Source organism: Scophthalmus maximus, chromosome 3, assembly GCF_022379125.1.
Source record: "Scophthalmus maximus strain ysfricsl-2021 chromosome 3, ASM2237912v1, whole genome shotgun sequence".
In the NCBI taxonomy this organism is placed as follows: domain Eukaryota; kingdom Metazoa; phylum Chordata; class Actinopteri; order Pleuronectiformes; family Scophthalmidae; genus Scophthalmus; species Scophthalmus maximus.
In genome coordinates this window covers 12,245,037-12,267,248 of record NC_061517.1, presented here as the reverse complement: position 1 = coordinate 12,267,248, position 22,212 = coordinate 12,245,037, and the positions used below count along the sequence as shown (strand labels likewise).

General features: G+C 42.0%; 2 protein-coding genes and 1 long non-coding RNA gene across 7 annotated transcripts in view; all 3 read left to right on the top strand.

The window, feature by feature from the left end:
* Positions 1-752: 752 nt before the first annotated feature.
* Positions 753-1,852, top strand: LOC118316870. The gene is made up of 4 exons (XR_004795278.2): positions 753-857; positions 956-982; positions 1,201-1,223; positions 1,548-1,852. It is a non-coding gene; the product is annotated as an uncharacterized LOC118316870 (long non-coding RNA).
* A 3,100-nt stretch (positions 1,853-4,952) lies between these two features.
* Positions 4,953-19,433, top strand: esyt1a (extended synaptotagmin-like protein 1a). The gene is made up of 31 exons (XM_035645121.2): positions 4,953-5,817; positions 6,749-6,814; positions 8,371-8,505; positions 8,762-8,835; positions 9,028-9,100; positions 9,186-9,275; positions 9,375-9,430; positions 10,695-10,815; positions 11,005-11,181; positions 11,691-11,773; positions 11,944-11,992; positions 12,306-12,395; positions 12,669-12,764; positions 12,855-12,926; positions 12,998-13,084; positions 13,309-13,458; positions 14,003-14,185; positions 14,265-14,441; positions 14,530-14,612; positions 14,705-14,753; positions 14,842-14,931; positions 15,690-15,785; positions 16,048-16,116; positions 16,198-16,284; positions 16,411-16,557; positions 17,048-17,178; positions 17,504-17,599; positions 17,702-17,833; positions 17,914-18,019; positions 18,169-18,218; positions 18,326-19,433. Exons 1-31 carry the CDS (start codon positions 5,497-5,499, stop codon positions 18,351-18,353), a joined length of 3,264 nt encoding a protein of 1,087 aa, XP_035501014.1. The 5' UTR covers positions 4,953-5,496; the 3' UTR covers positions 18,354-19,433.
* Positions 19,434-19,666: 233 nt separating this feature from the next.
* fmnl3 (formin-like 3) overlaps positions 19,667-22,212 on the top strand; it is a 31,303-nt gene continuing 28,757 nt past the window's right edge. For all 5 annotated transcript variants that reach the window (XM_035644051.2, XM_035644049.2, XM_035644050.2 and 2 more), the window contains exon 1: positions 19,667-20,284. In XM_035644051.2, the coding sequence (XP_035499944.2) occupies positions 20,171-20,284 (114 nt within the window). In that variant the 5' untranslated portion in view covers positions 19,667-20,170. The remainder of the gene's footprint in view (positions 20,285-22,212) is intronic.

The following is a 22,212-nucleotide window of genomic DNA, read 5'->3' as shown; positions in this document are numbered from 1 at the left end:
GAACCAGGGCTTATGACCATACAGAAGAAAGCAGCTCTGTTGAAAGACCAGTTTAAGATATTGCCTAGTCTAGTTTACACAAACGTCCTTAATATATCATAATTGACTGAATTAGTTTCGAATTAGGCATGTAGCCTGAATTTCAGAAAAAATACTGAGGTCCTAAGTCCTATTTTTATTATTAATGGTAGCTAAGTCATGTGTGAAAAGGAATAATTGATGGAGTGGATGCTGATTCAGGGAGACGGAAATCGTCGATGTCAAGTAGAAGAATTTATTATAAGACCTCAATATATATCAAGGAGATTTCTAGTTCGCTTACAAAGATCAACAAGGTGGTCAGTATATTGCGCCCCAAGACAATCTGCCTGTTCCCGGTCTCTCTAGTGCATTTAGTTTAGGGGAATGTCGTCATCTCCCCGCGACTATGACACCGAGCGAGAGACTTCAGCTGCTCGATGATTGTTGTGGCTTACCACAGACAGGTTGACCTTGCTTGGTATCTGAGAAGACTCGTCTTAACAGTTTCTCAGGGGAGGATAGACAAAATCCCACGACAATACGCACAGTAACACAATCAACCAATACTGTACCACCAATCACATTAATCCAGTTAATGTGTAATTTGAATATAATATAAAAAAAAATATGTTTATCAATTAAGTACGTATAAAATGTCTGACTCGTTAAAGCCCACACAAACTGCAGCAATGGCTGAGTACGACAATGTTTCTAAATGTCCCATGTTTCACTGCGATCATGCAGTATGAGCGTGACGTCAACCATGCGCACAACCCGTATAAATACGCTGTCGCTGGACTCTGACGTACTACAGGGACACGGCGGGTTAGCAGTCGGTGAGTAGAAATTCAGCTCTGCGTATTAGGATCCAAATGAATCGTGTTCTTTTAAAATCCATCGAGCTAATCCACAACATTTCTCCCTCTGTTCACAGCCTTCCCTCTTCGACATGAGAGCTAAGGTTTGTGTTTCATGTCCGTGTGATACAATATTCGTTGTTTCAAATGGTGCTAACATGTGTTAGCTAGTTAGCACGCCGACGAGCTACAACAGCAAGTCCACGAGCTTTCCCCCGTAAAACTCTGTGCTTTCAAAGTGTCGTCCAGAGTTGAAATAGTATCTTCATTACTATACTTGTCACAGCAAAAATCCTTTAATGGTGTCTTTTTTCTTTCGCAGTGGAGAAAGAAGCGCATGCGCAGGTGAGATTGTGTGGCGCATGTTTGTGCTGTCTGTCAAATGTTGAATTTTCGGGTGTAATTTGGTCTCCTGTATTAAATAAAACGTTGGACAGTTGGCATACAAAATGTTCATTTCATTAAATCTTTATTGTTACATATTTTTTGTATTCCACCTGCATTAAATCAAAATGTCAGGTATTCTATTAGTCTCTATTTCAATGGAAATATTGTTTACATCATCAATTCAGTACTGTTAGTCAAATAGTTATTAAGCTCTGTAGAGTCATACATTAACAGGCTGCCAGTGTTGTAAATGCTATTCTGACTCCTTGTCCTTTGTTGTAGGCTGAAGCGCAAAAGGAGAAAGATGAGGCAGAGGTCCAAGTAAACTGCCCTCTCTGCCGTGGCTGTGACATCAAATTGACAGCCCGGAGACCAGGACGCCTCCCAGCGTGACGGTCTGAGGCCAGCGGTGTCCAAATCCACCTGATGCAGTGGCAGCTGACTGATGCTGGGAGCTGATCCAAGACCCGCTGGATTTCGGGCTTCTCCTCTGGGACATTCTGGACTCCTTGTTTTCAATTCCTCAACTTTTGTCATTTTGTTTTTGTTTATACTCTGATTAAAGGTTTTGGTTTAAAAAAAATAAATAGCAGAACTAGTTGTTTTTACTACCGGTGCAAACTGATATTTCTACTATTGGACCTTAGCCTGACGAAGCCAGACATTATACTCAAATGTGTACTTTGATTTCCAAGAGGTGTTACCAATGGACGCAGAGCAAAATGCCTCTGGACTCCATTGGATAGCAAGGAATCATGTGACATGAAAATGTCAACAGACTAGAGCCTACTGAGAGGAGATCTGTCTGTGAACCAGTGTTGCCGTTTCCGTGGGAGAAATATGTAAGTATCGGGTACTTTGTCTAATGCTCCTTCATCAAGCCTTGGTTGTTAACAAAAGTCACTTCTGTCCGTGTTGTGCTGACTGGCAAGTTTTCTGCCGGGTAGGGATCCAGGCTGTATTCTGGCAGAGAAAATTGAAATGAGCTCCCAGAATTCGTCTGGGTCCCAGGCTAGTTGGGCCTGTCTGTGATTTAACAATCCAGGAGATGGTATAAATAATACATTTGGAGATGGCAGAGTTCCATTTAGCTAATTTGGTTTCACAGATCAAGTATTGTTCGTGCTGTCATTGTGCCTACTGGCACACTTGCATCCAACAGAGTTGTTAATTTTATTAGATTATCTGCTTTACCTACTGTTGTATGTACCTGCTGTAAAACAGGTTATTTGAGCAGTCTCATTAAACAAGGTGCTGCTTCACCTTCAAAGACAAACTAAAAAATGGTGGAACAGTATTCAGACTGTATAGAGTAATTATTCCACATAAACAAATTTTTAAAGTGCATGAAAATTCCACTGATAAAAAGAAGTTTTTTTTTTAAATTTTATTGCACCCCTTACTCATACAAATTATAAAATATTGAATCTGCAAACGAGAGGATTGTCCACTTACCAGAAGGTTCAACATTGTCTTATGAAAATATAATACATATACAGTGCTTGAATAATAGTTCCTTTGTACTTCTGCGACTTACAGTACAAATGACAACATCTGGTATAATGGGCGAGAAGCACAATGGTTTTCATTTTGGGCTAAAGAAACTCATTTGAGCAATGCTCGGTTTCACATCTAGAGTTCACTGAGGATTAATAATCATGCTGGAAATTGTAGTAATGTCACATTGTGATGCATTGTCTATTGAGTGACCCTTACAGTATCGTTTTAATATTTTTAACCTGCTTGAATTGCAGTCACATGTAAAGGGGAAGTTGTGGATTAGAAAATGATTTTACGTTTCTATCCACATCCCATGACTTGAGTGGGCGTGTGAATACTGTAACCTTGGTACGGAGCTCACGGCAACTCACTGATATATCTTGTTTTGACCCTTGAAGGCAGCCCGATGATTCATCCAGTCCTGACCTGTAAGGTCAATTACTATCAATTATGATAAGTCATTAAGAGGACCGTATTTATACAATACTGCTCCTTTTACAACTCAATTTTCTTTTCTTTTAAAAAAAAATTATACTGAAAACAGAATATATAAAGAGAATTCTGCTTTCAGTATTAGTGGATATGTTATAAATTATACCTCACTAACCACAGCATACAGCCCTAATTACTTTATGGAACAATACAACCAACTGTTAACTGCAATGTGGTATGCTGTATTATCTGAATGGGGGAAAATACTTATAAACTCTGTCTGATCCTGTCAAATGAAATAACTATAATACTTTGTCAATGCCCAGCAACATTATCTATATCTGTAACTTACAGTTTGGTGAAAACAAAACTCTTGGCTGGGGACAAGCATGCCCCAGCAAAGATTGAAACATATCTTAATTATTAACTGAGCTCTCTGCTAAAGGTATATAAGGACAAAGGGATTCCAAGTCTTATTCTTGTTTTTTGGTCCCATGTTTTATTTTCTATGCAGCACCTGAACCTCTGTGGTAACAGGAACATTCTAATAAACTCACTCGAGTTGTCTTTTACTGAGTTTGCACACAAAACGCTCAGTAGGTGGTGTTGTTAACACGCTAAAGAAATACCCAGAAAACTTGTTGTACCCACAATGCCCAGTATTTGTCTTCTGTGAGCAATGTCCCAGTGAAAGAAACAAAGCATATGACATGTTTTTGCAAAGTACTTAAAATTCATATTTAAGTGTAAACATGTTGATTTGTAAGGAATGCTGAACATTCCATAAGACCACGTGCTCAAAGCCAAACTGACACCTGACTGCCATGGGGTCCAGTTGGAACCACTTTATACTTCTCCTGTGATGTTGATCACAGATAAGACTCATTATCCTGTGACTGCTACTTCTGCTTCTCCCTGTTGCAGAACAGAACAGCGGCGCTTGCATTAGGCTAACGTTCATTACTGAGATGAAATTATGTTATCGCTGTTTCTAACAGTGAATTCTGGAATATAATACAAAGTAATTCGTAAACATATATATATATATATTGAACTATCTGTGTATGTACAATATAAAAGTACCAAATGTAGCCTATCGTTCCAATTTAAAAACAACAAATAAACACCCACAGCTGCTAATTAAAATATGGGAACACCTTATAGAAATCAAAACCGTGATTAGGCCCTACATGTCAGAGACTGGTTTAGGTACAGATGTTAGAACAGATATCTAATACAGGACAATGACAATGTACTTTTTGGTTTCTATGCGCAAAAAGATATTTAAGGAGCATTTGTTGTAGATCTATTATAAGTTCTGGGATCCTGCCATCCTGGTGATGGTTGCTTGACTGGCTGCATGTTCTCCGTGTATCTGTTTACACAAAGGATCATCAAACAGTTTACCCTGTAAGCAAACAGGCCTCGAGCTAGAACTGCTGCTGCAGCCTGGTAACCGGGGAGCAGCTTTACACCAGCTCTGTCACTGTTGCCAGGCACACTGTACATTGAGGGAACGACGTGCACAAAACACTGCGTCGGTGGCGCACATGCTCAGTGGTGTCACGACTCACTCTGCGGCTTGGATCATGACTTATAATTCAAAAAAATAATAAAATAAACCAGAGTGCGCGCACGGCAGCTGATGTGTGAGTCGATCCAGCAGCAGAGCTGATGCACCTTTCTGTGGACGGACCTGTTGGCACCGTCACGCTCAGCTGAGAGCTGCTGCAGTGGAGACGAGCGCTTGCGCGCGCAGAGGCATTGGAGATAACGGGTTGAACAACACGCACGTTAGTGGTGTCGTGGGCTCCATAGTTTTCATGATGATGACCACGATGATGTCGCTCAGAATAACACCGTGTCTCCCTCTGCCTATATATTCGCCCACATTGGTTGTGGCATGCGCGCTCCGTCCGAGTCCGAGCAAGACGACACAGGTTAAGAGGGTTTAGATATCTACGGGATTTCATGTGAAGGAGGCCTTCGTGCAGAGAGACCGCCCTCTCTCTCTCTCTCTCTCTCTGGTCCTGCTCTCTGTTCGGCTCTTCACACGTAAATGAAACACGGAACAGTCCGTTTCGGTGGCCTGCGGAACCGCGGTGGCGCACAGCGGAGAGGGGGGGAACCCGTGAGCATACTCCAATCGACCGAAGCCCGCACTTTTGTCGACGTTATCTCGATGGTTTCCACAAGACGTCGGCGGTAAGTCGCCACTGGCCACTGCCAGCCCGGCCACAGCAGCAAGAGCCTGCAGCGGAGGGCCAGGTCGTTCAGTGAAGTCACACGGGATCGTGCGATGCCAGCCGCGGGCGCAGCCGAGCCGGGCGCGGTGGCCGCAGCTCCGGCCCCGCCGGCCCAGCAGCTGCCCAGTGAACGCGCAGTCAGCGTGCTGTGGTCGTTCGGTAAGTGCCTGGCCGCGCTCCTGCCCGTGTACCTGGCCGGATACTACGGCTTCAGCATCAGCCTGGTCCTGTTCGGTCTGATGGTCTACATGGGATGGAAACACAGTCGACTGGAGAAAATGACCAGGCTCAAGTCCGCCATGTACCTCCTGGACCACGAGAGGGAATTCACCACCGAGAAGGCTTTCCGAGCCAAAAGGGATTTGCCACCCTGGGTAAGGACCATGCAGCCACACTTTGGCCCGCGATGCTCACTCTCTGTCACCCGCCACATCTGCCACATCTGTCCGGCTGGATTTGAGCTGCATCGCAGCTACTTTTGCATCTCAGTGCATGTGCTCTTACGCATTGGTTGGCACTCGTTATGTTATTTGTTCAGTGAACTCGTACACATGAAAAGACACTTGCAACACTTAGATGAAATAAACGTGTTGTCTATTTTGCTCACTGTATTTTCCTCCTGTCCCAGATCGGCCACATGTTTAGGCATTTCTTGTGTGCAGTGCCTGGTGGATTAGTCTGAACCAATGTGTATTAACATCTCAGATGAGCTCTTTGTAAGGTAAAGGTGGGGGAAAAAATGAATCTGATGTTGAGAGACATACTGACAGATTTGTCTGTGAAGTGTTTCCTCTTCCTTTCTCACTCCGCTGCCATCCAAAAAAACTTGATGACTCACAACATCCTTCAGAGCAGAGCAGAGCAGAGGCAGGACCACCACCACCATATCTGGAGAGAGAGAGGGAGAGAGAGAGTGTTTAGAGCAGATAGGCCTAATCTGAGACTGAGTCTGTCTAATTTGCAGTATGTGGTGGATGATGTCCTGAAATTTCAGCAGGAACCAAATTAAACTTCTAGTTTGAATATGTAAACAGACACGAAACAGGTTAAAAGACAAAGAAGGGGTGTTGTATTTGTAATCAAGTAGAGCTACTCGGATTACTGCCTTGTAATTAAACAATACAAGTGTAAGAATGTGAACATTTCCATTTCAAAAACAAAAGTAGAGCTTTATCAAAGTATCTGCCTCTGTATTGACTGTATGCCCTGGGAAAACATTAGGTCTGTGAAAAGAATCAAGTATCTTAATTATTTTTCCCGTTGTTCGATGTGATTTCACACCACCCTGTCATATTTCACTTCCAGCCTGACCCACATACTTGTCCACTGGTCAACTTTCCAGATGTGGAAAAAGTGGAGTGGGTGAATAAGGTATGTTTTTTTATTATTATTATTATATTCAGAACCACTCATTTAACTGAACTCTCAGCAAAGCAAAGGAAACAGCGGGTCATTTTCAAAATAAGGTGTTCTTGATTCACTGGAGTAACAACAGTAGCTTTCATTGCCTCACATTGGGTATTAAGATAAAGAGCACTTGTGTGGACCGGAAGTGACCCGGCTCCCGTTGCAGCTTCTCCGTCGAAGCAGAAAATCTACTGGTGTAATTAAGAGGCAGAGAGAGAGGATCAGATCATATTGCGGTCTCTTTGTCAGTATAATAATTTCACATCAGTATGGGGCAAGCGTGGCTCTGAATACTAATAATGCAAAGTGCCCTTCTGGAGGAAAAAAATGTAATGAACTCGGTGACAGAAGACCAGATTGTGGAATTGTAATGTCGCTGGGCTCATCTTTCAACCAGCCCATGTCTCTCCTGCAGGCTTCATGACACACTCACCATCCTCACTTTCAGCCACTGACAAACACACATCAGCCTCAAACTGTTCTCATTGTGTTTCATGTTTTCACAACTTCAAGAAATGATTACCTGCAGAGAAAGGGAGCTGATAACGTCTGAGGGTAATGGATGTGACAAAAGCCTGCGAGGAGCCAACACTTTCCTAACTGCATGTCCATAACTGCGTGTTCAATAATGTATAGGACACGTAGCTGGAGCTTGTTTGCATCACCAGTCTCGTGACTGGTGTAGCTGGAGGTCAGAGGATTGGTAAACTCACAGGACAGGATGTCTCACTCTTACACCTCGCACTGAAATGCTGAAGCTGACACGAGTGTGAGGCTGAGGCGTGTTGAGTGTTAACACTGACACACTATCGACACACACAATTCACCATTAAGACACTAAGAAACTGTGGAAATAGATATATCAAAATAAACTTATTGCTGTTATGCAGATCCTCCATCATCCATAATTTCTCTGCTTTTAAACCAATGTAAATATAATGAATTTATTATTAGAAACATTCTTCTTCCAAAATGTTGAGCTGTAACAAATGTCATATGCCTTCAGCCGATTTGCTTTTTATTAATTGATTGATTGTTATTGTTTAAATAAAATTTGATTAGTTCCAAGTACTAGCATTGTACTTCACAATGATGTTCTACAAAGTGATTACTAAGTGGAGCGCACTTGATTAATTAATTTAATAAAATCCTCCATGAATTATTGATGGTTAAGCCATTTCAATTCAATTTCGAATCCTCTGTCTGATGGGTCTCTGTGAAACCTTCTCTGAACAGCCCTCCAACCACAGGGCTTTCAGTGGTCAGGGTGTTGTGAAAGGTCTGTTTGTCTATGCGTGTGAATAGTTCTGTCATTTGCTGACATGTACTGCTAAATATTGTAGCAGGAAGTTGTTTGCTTAGAGCTTTTATACAAATTATAATTCGTTGATAGTACTCACTGAATCAAATTTTTATGGATATGAACTGCATATTTCATGACAATCATATGTACCTTCCATGTAATGACAACTTGAGTGGTGGTGGCTCTGCAATGAATGTCCACACGTTGTGTCACATAGATCCTGCAGCAGGCTTGGCCCTTTGTTGGCCAGTATCTGGAGAAGCTGCTGGTAGAAACCATTGCTCCTGCGATCCGTGCATCCAGTCTTCATCTGCAGACTCTCAGCTTCACCAAGGTCAACATAGGAGAAAAGGTATCTGAATAGTCTGTCATAAATGCAGCAAATCATCCTCTTAATGTGCCGTGAACAAAAAAAAATAATACAGTGAAGCCTCGGGTACTGATTTGAGTCATATTTATGTGAGTCTGGAAATGCAGGGCTCGTGTCACTATCCTCTTTATGACAAGCATGCAGATGAGAATTTCATTACAGCGAATGATAATCTTTATGTGAATCCTTGCTGATTCCTTCTACCAGAGTTGTTTAACAGCAGCTGCTTTGTTCACAGGCTTTGAAGGTGGCTGGTGTGAAGGCTCACACAGAACACGATAAGAGACAAGTGATATTGGATTTGGACCTGAGGTAATGCATGACAACTTTTATTACTTCTTATTATTCTCATTTGAGTCCTTCCCAAGGGGTTGTCCTTATCTGTCACAGTAGATCATTGTTTACTTAGCACAAGAGAGAAAATCAGCTTCGTCATAACTTTAATCAACCGCTTCACTTGGTTGAACGTGTACCTCCAGACTTATCACGGCTCTTCTATTGCAGGTATGCCGGTGATGTCGAAGTCAATGTTGAAATCAAGAAGTACTTCTGCAAAGCCGGAGTGAAAGGAATCCAGGTACAAGAAGAATAACTAAGATGGCTATACATTATTACTTGTAGTCTGAAAAACATGCTGTGAACAAAAAAATGTCTCTTTGTAGCTCCATGGGAAGCTGCGTGTGATCCTTGAGCCTCTGATCGGAGATGTGCCACTGGTTGGAGCCGTCACAATGTTCTTCATTAGCAGGCCTGTGAGTGTTTTCTGATTTTCAACTCTGCATTGTTTAATAAGGGCCTGCGCTAATTCAATTACCATTTCTTGCATCTGTATTGTTGTTTCATATATGTAGAAACTGGACATCAATTGGACTGGACTAACAAACCTGCTGGATATCCCTGGGCTGAAGTGAGTTGATGTTATAGAGCATGAACATGATAGAGCTCATTATTGCCTATTGTTGTTTTTTTAATGAGGAGTTCCCATTTCAGTTTTAGGTCTTTTTTTGGGATGGAAAAAAGTTTGGGGACTGTACTTTATGGAACTGATCCAATTGATACTACAGATAACTTGTGATTTATTCATGACCTTCAATCACAAAGACAGACAGGCAGCAGTGCTCATATTTGTCTCTGTTCAGCAACAGATGTGTCACATCCTTAAGCATAAGGATGGCAATATCCTTCATTTTTACTCATGTCAACAAATCTCATAAAAAGCCTAAAACCCACACTGACTTGATCCTACTAACAAATATTGACGCCAGCTCACTCCTCTGTGTCGTTCACCTTCAATGTTGGCTTAGGTTATTAAAACATACGAGTGAGCCTCACTGTTGCACTGACACGTACCGTCATTACCATGAACTTTGCCACTGTAATTTATTTTAATCCTACACGGACCGCCCTGGTGCAACAAATACATTTTTCCTCTAACTAGCATTTCCAATCTGTTTTGTAAAATTACTTATTATATTAATTAGTGACTTTTGCCCCTTTTTAAGTTGGAACAAAGGAGCTTGGGCCTGAGTACCATAGACAAAGTTAGTGAGGTCAGAGGTTATTGAAAGAAAAACACATTGTTGGTTTTGTTTCTTTCATGTGATTGATGATTTTTTGATGATAAAGAATATTTAACAATGCCAGGTTTATCCTTTGTTCGAACTTTATGCTGTGCTGGTATTCTTTGTATTCAGCTAGTACTATGACCCATTATGTAAGATCAGAATGTAGAATCATTTACATTACAATTAAATAGAATAAGAAAATTAACTACTTGTCTGACAAATAGAGACTAAGCAACTGCGCTATTTGCCATTCATATTCAATATATTTGTATGGTGACTGATTCTACACGGTGTGTATTAAGATCTTGATATAATAAAGCATTGTCAGAGGTGTAAATTTGTTGTTGACACATCGGTCTCCTCTGGCAATACCTTCAATGACAGTTTGTCCTTATTTGTTCAGTTATATTGCCAACAGTATTTCACAGAAAACTGTCTTCATCTTTAACCTGTAGGTGTTTCCTGTTGGTTCTGTCTCTGTAAACCCTTGATATCATGTAATTTATTCATGTTCACGTGGTCGGCAGTAGTATATAGCCTTTGTTTTTATTTCTGTGTCCCCGTCCCTGTGTGTCCCCCCAACATCATCCTTGCATTCATTTGCAGTGCCATGTCGGACACTATGATAATGGATGCAATAGCCTCCCACCTGGTGCTCCCAAATCGTCTCACTGTTCCCCTGGTGGCTGACCTGCACGTTGCGCAGCTCCGCTCCCCTCTCCCAAGGGTAACTGTCTCAGTAATCAATGGCCTGGTGAAACATGGACCCACACAGACTCAAGTAGTCTCACAATTTTAGCTGCAAATGCAAAGTCATACAGCAAATTCCCACTGTGAATGAAAATCCATGTTTTGTGAAGATTGCAGTCGACTAACATTTGGATTTTGTCTGTGCATGCATGTGTGCAAATGCTAGGGAGTTGTGCGTATTCATCTGCTGGAGGCAGAAAACCTGACTGCTAAGGACACGGTCATCAAGGGCATAATTGATGGGAAATCGGACCCATACGCCATTTTGCGCGTAGGAACCCAGATCTTCACCTCTCATCACGTAGACAGCAACCTGAACCCACAGTGGAGGGAGATGTACGAGGTGAGAGGGGCTGGGAGGGAAGAGCATAAAGCTGAAGCAGAGGTAAAAAAGAAACAAGAGATATTCAAGACTTGCACTTCCCACTAGGTTTGTGTTCTAAAAGTTATAGCTTGGTATTGGTGTCCTTGCTTCTGGGCTGCAGAGTGTTTGGTAGTAAATATGTCACCGGGACTTCAGAGATTAACAGTTCTGAGGAGATTTGATCTACTTCTGCGTTAACAGGAAGCTGCTTTCTGAGATAAGCAGGTTTGGCAAAAACTATTCATTTCTCTCAGGGACACATTTGTCTGATCTCCTGACGCTCTCCTTCTACACTTGTGCTGCGTCCAAAATTATTAAATCTGCTGAGCACTAGAGTAAAAAGTTCTTGTCATTGTGATTCTGTTTGCATGCCCTTGTGTTATTGCGTTGTGTTGTGTGTGTGTGTGTGTGTGTGTGTGGCTGTATCTATATTTGTATATTTGTGGTGTGTATTTGTCCATTTATGTGTGTATGTCTGTGTGTGTCAGGTGATTGTCCATGAAGTACCTGGTCAGGAGTTGGAAGTGGAAGTTTTTGACAAAGACCCAGACCAGGATGACTTCCTGGGGAGGTAGCTTACTCATTCTCATTCTCTTGGTCTCTATGTGGTTTTCATGTCATTTCCATCTCTGCTCTTGACACATTGCTTCCAAGACACAGTGAAATTTGAAATCCCTGATCTCTTTGATTCGTGGCTTTGTTGACTCTCTCCCTACCTCTCTCTATGTCTCTCTCTTCTAGGGTGAAAGTGGAACTTGATATCGTGAAGAAGGCCAGAGTTGTGGATGATGTAAGTTGTACCGCTTACGTTTGACAAAGATCCAGGATTTTGCCATTTCATGTAGTGTTTTTCTTCTTCTCTCGGAACAAATAATAAACAGCAAACATGATTGTTATTACATTTTTAGCCCAAGATAACATCTGAGTAAGACTGCAGTAATCCATTTAGCATGTGACACTTCAGATCCCATGTGCCTCCTCGTGATCTGCTCTGATCTCACCAACTTCCATTCCTGGCATCCTGTCCAGACTCAAAGAAAGCAGTCAGATGAGGAAAAGATTGTGAAAATTGTGTTTAATAAGCTTCCTGTTTGTATAAACAGTGGTTCAATCTGAAGGACGTCCCATCGGGCAGCGTTCACCTCAGGCTGGAGTGGCTCTCTCTGCTGACCTCTGCTGATAGACTGAGTGAGGTGAGTCTGCAGCTAAACTACATAAATGAACACAGTTCATCTTCTTTGGCTAAAACTTTGGATAAATAGATGCACTGATACTTATCAATGTTCATCATCATTCTTATGCCATGCGTATTTATGTGATTTTTTGCCTTCAAAATAAGACAGTTTAGAGAAAGAGGGTGTTGACAAGAGACAAAAGTTCCTGAGTGGAATCAGATTGGGAACAATGTGGTTACTTCACTTCACATTTTCATGTTCTTTGCCTCCGGTCCGCTGTTCTTCTACCAGGTGATCCAGAAGAACCAGAACCTGAGCAGTAAGACAGCTGATCCTCCATCTGCCGCCATCTTAGCCATCTATCTCGACCAAGCACATGAACTTCCTGTAAGATCATAATCATTTAAGATGCTGTTCTGTGGTGTACCTCAAATTTTCCTTTTTGCTAACCACATTGATGTATTTAATGTGTGGTAGATGAGAAAAGGAAATAAGGACCCAAGCCCAATCGTCCAAATTTCCATTCAGGATACAACTAAAGAGAGCAAGGTAAGAATATATATATATATATATATATATATATATATATACATAATAATATTTTTTCATTTTTTTTGCAGACTTGTTATGGGACCAACAGCCCTGTGTGGGAGGATGCTTTTACCTTCTTCATTCAGGATCCTCGCAAACAAGACATTGACTTTCAAGTAAGTTATTATTATGATGATGAGTAAAGCTTAAACGCACCAATTAAGTTTGCTGTATATTCACTCCCAAGGTGTGAGTACAGTTAATGCCCTATTGATTTTTACTTTAGTAGTTCTATGTAATTTCCCTGTAAACTGCTCTCTCCTCTTCTTGATTTTTCCCTTACCTGCTGTTTTCCATTATAACTCCATGTGCTCCTGTTTTTATTAATATTTTCAATCAGGTCAAAGATGATGACCGCTCTCTGTCCCTGGGCAGTCTGACCGTTCCTCTGACCCGTATTCTGGCGACCCCCGAACTCACCATGGACCAGTGGTTCAGTCTTGAAAATTCTGGTTCAGCCAGCCGCATCTACATCAAAATTGTGTTAAGGGTTGGTATTTCACTGACGAACTTTGACGTCTTTGTTGTGAAGTATAGTGAATACATGACAAGTGAAGCTAACCCAGCGTCATGTGTCAGTGTGGAAGACTTTGAAATCCTACCAGCACCCAAGGACCGCATTGGCCTAGAGAAGCTATTGTGTTTCACACTCATGACAACCCTGTCAGCGCAGACATCATCTTGTGACATCAAATCCTTTTGATCATAACACATAGAAATCCAAGAATGTACACTAGTTGTAGTTAAAAAACATGTACCTCCAAGTGTTCATCACTAGACTTAAGATGACTATTTTCACTACAAGAATTTCTAATCCTAAATTTACCCCAACTGAGGACCAGCCACATGTCCTCATCTTTCTGTGTTCCTCATAAGAACAGTGAAAAAGCTCATGCAGAAACCTCTATCTTCCCTTCTGTGTTTATTCTGAAATGAAGAATCTTTTTCTTACTACCAGTAACAAACTGAATGTTATGAAGTAGTTTACTGCTCGAATATCTGATTACCATATCTTTCTATTTGCCTCCAACTAGGTTATGTGGCTGAATGATGATGCCACTCCTACAACTCCTTCTCCTCGCCCTTCATCCTCTGGATCTGGGATGGGTCAGGGGGGAATCACATCGGAACTGAACCCCATGGGGCCCGGCGGGCTGGCTAAACCTCCGTCGACACGACCGCAGCACACCACACCCGACCCAGAGTTTGCAACTGAGGTAAAGAAAGCTACCCAGAGTGAAACAGTCTCTCAAACGTGCACTACAATTACACCCAACGCCCTTGTTCTGCCCACAGGGAGTGCTGCGCATTCACCTGGTAGAGGCCCAAAACCTGATAGCCAAGGACAACTTCATGGGAGGCATGGTGAAGGGGAAGAGTGACCCCTATGTCAAGATCCGTGCGGCAGGTATCACCTTCCGCAGCCACACCATCAAAGAGAACCTCAATCCCATCTGGAATGAGCTCTTTGAGGTATTACCTTTCTTTAGTTCTTGTATTAATCTGATGAAATGATAAGGGCTTACATTAGATTTAATATATATGTTTTTCTATTGTCCAGGTGATTTTAACACAGCTTCCTGGTCAGGAGATCCAGTTTGAGTTGTTTGACAAGGACATCGATCAGGATGACTTCCTCGGGAGGTGTGTCCTTACATTTCAAAATATAACTGCATGGCTCTTAAACACCATGTGTCAGTGAAAAAAGAGGATAAAGAAGAATTCTTTCTTTGCAGGTTCAAGCTTAACCTACGAGATATCATCAGCGCACAGTTCATCGATACGGTGTGTGACACATGGTTAAAAATGATTTCACCATATAATCTGACAAATTATGGTTAAATTGAACATATCTGTGCCTATCTTGTTACAGTGGTACATCTTGAATGATGTGAAGTCCGGCCGAGTTCACCTGATGCTGGAGTGGCTGCCCAGGGTCTCCGACCTACCCAGACTGGAGCAGGTTTGATATTTCATCAGATATTTTCATAAAATAAAGAGTCTCCTATTTCTATGTATGTTTTGCAAAACTTAATGGACCTCCTGCCTGAAAGAACTCTGAAGAACCTAAAGATCGCACTCCCTTTAAAGGATACAGTTTTCAGGTCAAGTTAATGTGTGAATATCTTCCAGTATTTTACTTGTATGGAATTCCTACTTTAGGTTTACATGGACCTCTCTGAGCGTGAACTTTCCTCTGGAGGTTTATTTGTGGCCAGGAAACACAACAACAGTAATAAGATCCAATTGATTTGTCTAACTTCAGCTAAACTTTAGAATGCACTTTCGCTATTCAGCCAGTATTATTACTGAAAGCTTGGAAATAATAGAACATATCCTTTAGATGATGAGCTCAGTACCCTTGTTTACTCGCAGTGTTGTTTGGTAGCTAAGGCAGATACAACAGTTTCCATTCAACAAGAAAGGACAGCACTTTTGCAGAGAGGCTTATGAGAGTGATGCATGCGTGTAAGCAGTATGTCAAGTTATGGATAGTGAACTCATCTTTGCCGATGCTTTTTATGGATAATTTATGTCAACATCTTTGCTGGCAGTGTTGCACAATAACTTTAACCACAACTTTATTTTTGCACTGTAAGTCTTGCTGAAACTCTCTCTACCTTCTTCTTCTTCTTCTTCTTCTTCTTCTTCTTCTCCTCTCTCTCTCTCTCTCTCTCTCTCTCTCTGTGTGTGTGTGACATCATTTCCTGTTTCCTACAGATCCTGCAGTACCAGTCACAGCAGTCATACCAGAACAAGGTTGTGCCATCAGCAGCTGTGCTATTTGTGTATGTGGAGCGTGCCCATGGCCTGCCGGTGAGATCACATCTATGAGTCCTTGGGGTTCTGCTTGTTTTTTATTTTGTGTGATGTGTTTTTTTTTCTCACCCCAAAGAGAGAAGAAGTACAATAGTTGCTTTTATTATGACTCTGAATCACACAGATTGAATTGTACTGTAACTGTGGCAATATGTTAATTAATTTATATGATAAATCCCTGGTAATGTAATATGTGTTAGTTTTAGTAGATGCTGTTTATATGAGTTTTTATTACATTATTCCTCGTATGACATTTCAGCTGAAGAGTGGAAAGGAACCAAAAGCCGGGGCTGAGATTATACTCAAAGGAGTTTCACATAAAACCAAGGTAGGATCGTGACTTTCACACTGAGCAAAAAAAAGAAAAGAAAAAGTTATTTCATAATGTCCGTGTTTTTTCTTTCCCAAGATCTGTGAGCGCTCCACGTCGCCTCGATGGGACGCAGCCTTTCACTTTTTGGTTCGTGACCCCAGAGATGAAACACTCACAGTGAAGGTGAGAGTCAGTATTTCTGCTTTTTGTTTAAAATATGTGGCTGCAAGGCAGATACAACTTTCTGTGAAAGCTGACTTTCATAAAGACTTAAAAAAAACTTGTTTGTGTGTGTGTGTTTTCGTCCAGCTCTCCCACAGCTGGGGCCTGAACCTCGGGTCCCTGACCCTTCCTCTCAGGGAGGTGCTGGTTGAGCCGGGCCTGGTGCTGGACCGCTGGCTCAGTCTGGATGGAGCTCTACCAGAGAGCCAGATCCTGCTGAAGGCCACACTGAAGGTACTGACAATGTTGGTTATTTTCTAGGTGCTGCAATGTGCTAGCATTTATGAGCAATGTTCACATAGTTTATATATGTAAAGATAAAAATAGGCTAAATGCGGCTACAAGGAATACATGTATATGCTCATTAAGATATGAAATTTGAATTCAGGAATTTGCAGGGTGCAATGCAATTAAACGAGGTTATCTCATATGAGGTGAACATGCAATGTATTTCTATAAAATTATATAAAAGCTCTTAAATACAGACCTACTTTAGCTAGCCAATGCACATTTGCCAGAGCTGGACATTGAGGAGCTGTGGCTGCTATGGCTCCATTTCTTAAAATGTTCAGGGCCCTGATCTGAGCAAATGAACATCCTTTTCACTTCACACCTGGACGACAATAAAAACTGAACACGACGGTAGGATTTATTGCAGGAATGTTGTGTTTTACTGCAGGTATTTGTAATGTAGCTGCAGAGTGATATTTGGCAATGATTACAGATTTTGGACACTCAGCTGGCGGTGTGTCGCACGGACCCGGGGGATGCAGGTAATGACGGCAGCAAGGTTGAAATCATCCCCAAATGGGTTCCATCCCATCTGGACCTCAGACACAGAGGTGGATTCACCATGTGAGTCTCAAACACACACACACACACACACACACACACACAAACACGCACGCACGCACGCACGCACACACACACACACACACACACACACACACACACACACACACACAGACACAATGTTCAATGCCCATTGTATAGTCACTGCCTCTACTGTGAAGAAAGTTGTAATCTGCGTTTCCTGTAGGCTGTTTTCTGGTATATATCATCCTGTAAGATTTCCAATCTGTTTATTTTCCTCAATGTGTATTTTTTTGTGTGTGTGTGTGTGTGCGTATGAAAAGACATCATCAAAATAATAATCACATTTTCTCCACTGTGTCTTTAGGGCCAGTGAAAATGCAAACTCTGCAGGCCAGGTGAAGCTTACCATAGGCTACTCCACAGAGGAGAGCAGGCTTCTCATCACTGTTCACTCCTGCAGGTCTCCGCACCACATACATTGCTTTTTATCATCACATTTTTGACCCAGCGCAGCCACCGTGTACCGATGCATGCTGTGAATGTGATTGCTATGTACCCACAGAGCCCTGGCAGCCTGCTCCAAGGACGGGGCGGACCCTTATGTTTCCTTCATCCTGCTGCCTGACAAGAAGGCTACAACCAAGAGGAGAACCGCCACCAAGAAGAGAGACCTCAACCCCGAATTCAACGAAAGGCAAGAAAAACAAAAAAGACACTCACGTTGGTTAAGAAGCGGTGAAAGCGCTTTAATTGATTATTTCTCCCTCTCCATAGGTTTGACTTTGAGTTCTCTCTTGAGGAATCCATACAGAGACGGCTGGACCTCTCCGTGAAGAACAGTGTCTCATTCATGAGCAGGGAGAGGGAGCTTATCGGCAAGGTACAGTATAAATCATCGTTGGTATCGGAAATACAGTTAAGTGTTGCTCAAGGTCACAAAAATGCCTTGGGGTTGATAGTTAACAATCACAAGTCTCAAGAGTTTGAGAAACGTGAGAGATAGTGTTTTTGTTTCCTTGTCGCCCTCAGTTGCTGCTGGACTTGGACACAATAGACCTTAAGACTGGTGTCACACAATGGTAATAATCTCAACAAACAATTTTAGTTGTATCAACAAATTTACGTGCAACTATTATTATATGATAAGATATGCAAATGACAAATTGTGTCCTTTCTGTTTTTCAAGGTATGATTTGGTAGCAGAGACCAACTAGAAGAAGAATCTATGCTTGATCTTCAAATACTATATTACGATAAGTGTTGCTTCTGTGACCTGTGACGTGTGCGTGTTTGTATATTCAGCGTAAATTAGATTGCCATCATCACTGAAGAAGAAAAAAAATGATGACATAAGTGCTTGAAAGAAACACCAGTCCACCAGTATTTATGACACTTTTACATGTAGCTTATCATCCGTGAAGTGTTAACTGTGCTAAATCGGACAGATTCTTCAGTAGAACATTTTGGCTGATTAGATATTTGATAATGATGCGACTATGTTGCACAACCTACCAAGTTTATAAATGTTGAAAAGCATGGACAAGTCCTCTTTGTCTTTTATTTACAAAAGGGCTCATGCTGTGGTTAATATCCTGAGGCATGACAATGTTTAAGGATTTCCACCGTCCTACACAACTGAAATTGATTTCTTTTAAATCTTTTTTTTTTTTTACAATCTTCAAACAAAAATGCTTTCCCAAAAACTGCTTTGTTAATATACGTTTATATCATTGCCTTAAGTATTACAAAACTGTGCACAGTTTGTCAGTGTTAATGGATTATGTTCCATGAAGTTTTTATATGTTTTGACCAGAGGCTTTTTTGAAAGTTACTTTTATAGATCGAAGTATTACAAACCTAGACCCGCACATTACCACTCTAAACCGAGGTCTGTACGCAGAGTCTTAATCACTGTGCTTTTATGAAGAGAAAACTTTGTAGATACTGAAAACATATAGCTGGTGTTCCTTACACCTGAACGCTTCTTTGTGTTTGTGTGTGTTTGTAGCCAAAAAACGCAACAGGCTGATGCTGTCTGCCGTGTTTATATTTTGCCCTTTTAGCTAAAGTTATGAGAATCAAGCAAATATTGTACCACAGCGGTGAGACAGCCTCCGCGCGCCGACACTGTCAGCTCGCCACAAAGGTTTGGACACAGATCTGTGGCCATGGGGAAGAAAATAGTGTCATAAATTGATGAAGAAAAACTGCTGTAACTGCTTTAACATCATTTGAACATATCGTCATGTAGCTGCTGAAGTTCTTGATTAAAGTTTGCACTCTCATGAATCAAACCTCATGTGTGAATTCATTTTTGTGAAGAAAAAAAACCCTAAATTGTCAAGAAACCTTTCTGATGAAATGTCAGAGTCAAGTCTTGCCACCAGGTGGCGACAGAGTGCCGACAAAGCCTCGCTCTTCCGTCCAGCTGCATGTGGGCTCACTGTCTACAGATGTGAGGGGCGGCCCCGCCCCCCAGCTAGGGGGGCGGGGCCAGAGAAGAAAAACCAGCCCTCTGAGTGGAGGCAACAGGCAAAGAGCTTAATCAGGATCACACAACAATAATGAATGGAAACACGTCGTAGCCAAGAAAGTTGAGCAGCGGTGTAAAGTAACTGGAACTCGCCGATTTGGAAGTCATGCGTAGAGTTAAAGTAATGGATTGGCCAGGGAAATGAGAAACTACTCTCCGGAGGAGAAAGCAGCAGGAGTTTCATCACTTTTCAAGAAAAATACGTTTTCTGACGGGAGGACAGTGGAATAACAATCGACAATACGCGTCAATGGCATTTGTGGACAGAAGCACGAGTCCACTGCGCTGTCAGCGTTTCACCTCGGCGGGGAGGAGTGGATTATTTGGATTCGTCCGTTAATGAAATTGCTGGAATACTTGGAAGATTTCTAAAAAAAAAAAAATCTATCTATATACATATTCTAAACTGGGATTATTATTATAACTATTATTATTATTGATATAAATTGAAGGATTGCGCGTTGACAGAGGGGCGATCCCCGGGACAGCTGGGAGACAATGGGTAATATAGAAAGTGTGGACGGCCAGTCGGAGATGAAGCACCACATCATGCCCCTGAAGGTGCCCATGCCCGACCCCACCGAGCTGGAGGAGAAGTTTGCCATTGTTTTGGTGAGTTGGGATCAATCTCTCTTTGTCGTGGCGTCGTCGGCGAATATGTCGAATCATTTCATAATGAATGGCCATGGGTTAAATCATTTTATGACTTCATTCAGATTCAAACCACAACAGTATGGATCTTTTTTTCTGTGATGATAAAAAAAAAGAAGAAATAGCAGTTGGTTGCATTCGTGTTTGTGGATGAAAGTGTGAAAGTGTGTGTTAGTGTGTTTACACTTCATCGTCCATTATGAGCTGCTGATGTTTTAAATGAAGCGACCTGCCCCCCCCCCCCCTCATCCTCTTCTCTCCTGCGGTTCTTTTGTCTCCACTAAAGTCAGAGAACTCAGTTTGGCTGAAGTGGCACACGAGGAGAGAGGGAGGAGGGGGCGGGGCTCTTTTTTTTAATTCTACGTAGGCAGAAGGGACGTTGTACTGTAGATCCACAACATCACAACATTCTCCGCCTGGGTTTGTTTCACAAGTTTCTCTCGCTGCAGGCAAAGCCATCATCACGAAAGCAACATTTTCTGAATTCCCCCAAAACTCCCACACCAGGGGAGCGCCCCCCCCCTCCCCTCCATCAGCCCGCCCCGCCCCGCCCCGCCCCACACCACCTCTCTTCACAGCATCAGGCGGGACTCGAGCCGTCTGTCACAGTCACTTCTACCGTCCGTCATCGCTGTCAAGTGACTCCTGTCATCCTCACGTCTAAAGGGGGAACTTTACAGATGTTCTCCCTTTTCACTTTTCCAGGAACAAACCAGTGACTTCAGTCAGTGTCACTCTGCTATTGTTCATGACAACCTATGGAGACACAAATCAGCCATCAGTCATCTCCGCGGGGGGGGGGGGGGGGGGGGGGGGGGGCACAAATGACTAGTTAGGTGATTCATGATTCAAGTGACACTACAAAATTCAAAGCTTTTTTCTTTTGCCAACTGTAATATGAAGATGTGATGTTTTTTTGTAATAATAGATCATTAATTGAATATTTCTCAGTCTGGAACTGCCTGGTCAGAGCAGACAAAACTTTTAAACACCTCGCCCTTGACTTTGGAAGTTTATGGACTTTTTTCTACGTTCATTTTAAAAAAACTAAAAAAAACAATGTAACTATAAATCAAGTAAATTCTTGTCAGATTTGAATGGGTAATGATAATGTACTTAATTATAAGTTTTGTGTTCAGTTAAATTCGTGCAGGTATGAATTAAGAGTAGCCTATAGCAATGGTGCACAGTCTGAACTCCAGACGGAGTTGGAAGGTCCCGAATAATCCTGCACATTATCCATCCCAACTCTCTTTATTCACTGTGTTTCCTCTTCCCTCCTCGGGGCCTCTAAAAATCTTCTGAAGGAATGATTAGACTTTTTCAGGAATGCTCCTATTAGCTTTCTCGCTGATGATAAGATCAGTACAAGAAGCCAGTTACTCGAGCACAAAGACTGGAAACAGACTAGGTAACAAGCATCGCTGACCAGCCCATCTAGAGCTCACTGGCTAATGTGTTGTATCTTATCTGTTCAATCTGTACAAAAAACAGAAAAAAAGAATAGAAAGTAGTACCGATGTGGTTTCAATGGATCACTGTCCCCAGATCTTCTAATCTAGACCCAATAAATCTAAAGAGTGCAAGTTAAACTATTCCATTAAAGAGAGGAATCTGAAAATCACTTCTTGGTTAATCTGCCCACATTCAAACTGAGAGCATAAACTGTGGTAAGAAGGGCTTTATTGGGTCCTTTGACGGACATTAATCCACCGACCGATAGCAAAGCAATAATATCCATCCATCCATCCATCTGTTATCTATACTGCTTATCCATTAAGGGGTCACAGGGGTACAGGAGGCCTTACCAGCTGACATTGGGCCCGAGGCAGGGTTCACCCTGGACAGGTCGCTGGCCCATCACAGGGCAATAGTAAATGCATAGGATG

Bases quoted from the DNA above. Each gene is read 5' to 3' on its own strand.
- esyt1a (XM_035645121.2), top strand. From the start codon at position 5,497: ATGCCAGCCGCGGGCGCAGCCGAGCCGGGCGCGGTGGCCGCAGCTCCG. The intron at 11,774-11,943 runs GTAGCTTACTCA...TCTCTCTTCTAG, and splicing joins CAGGATGACTTCCTGGGGAG to GGTGAAAGTGGAACTTGATA. The intron at 12,765-12,854 runs GTAAGATCATAA...AATGTGTGGTAG, and splicing joins ACCAAGCACATGAACTTCCT to ATGAGAAAAGGAAATAAGGA.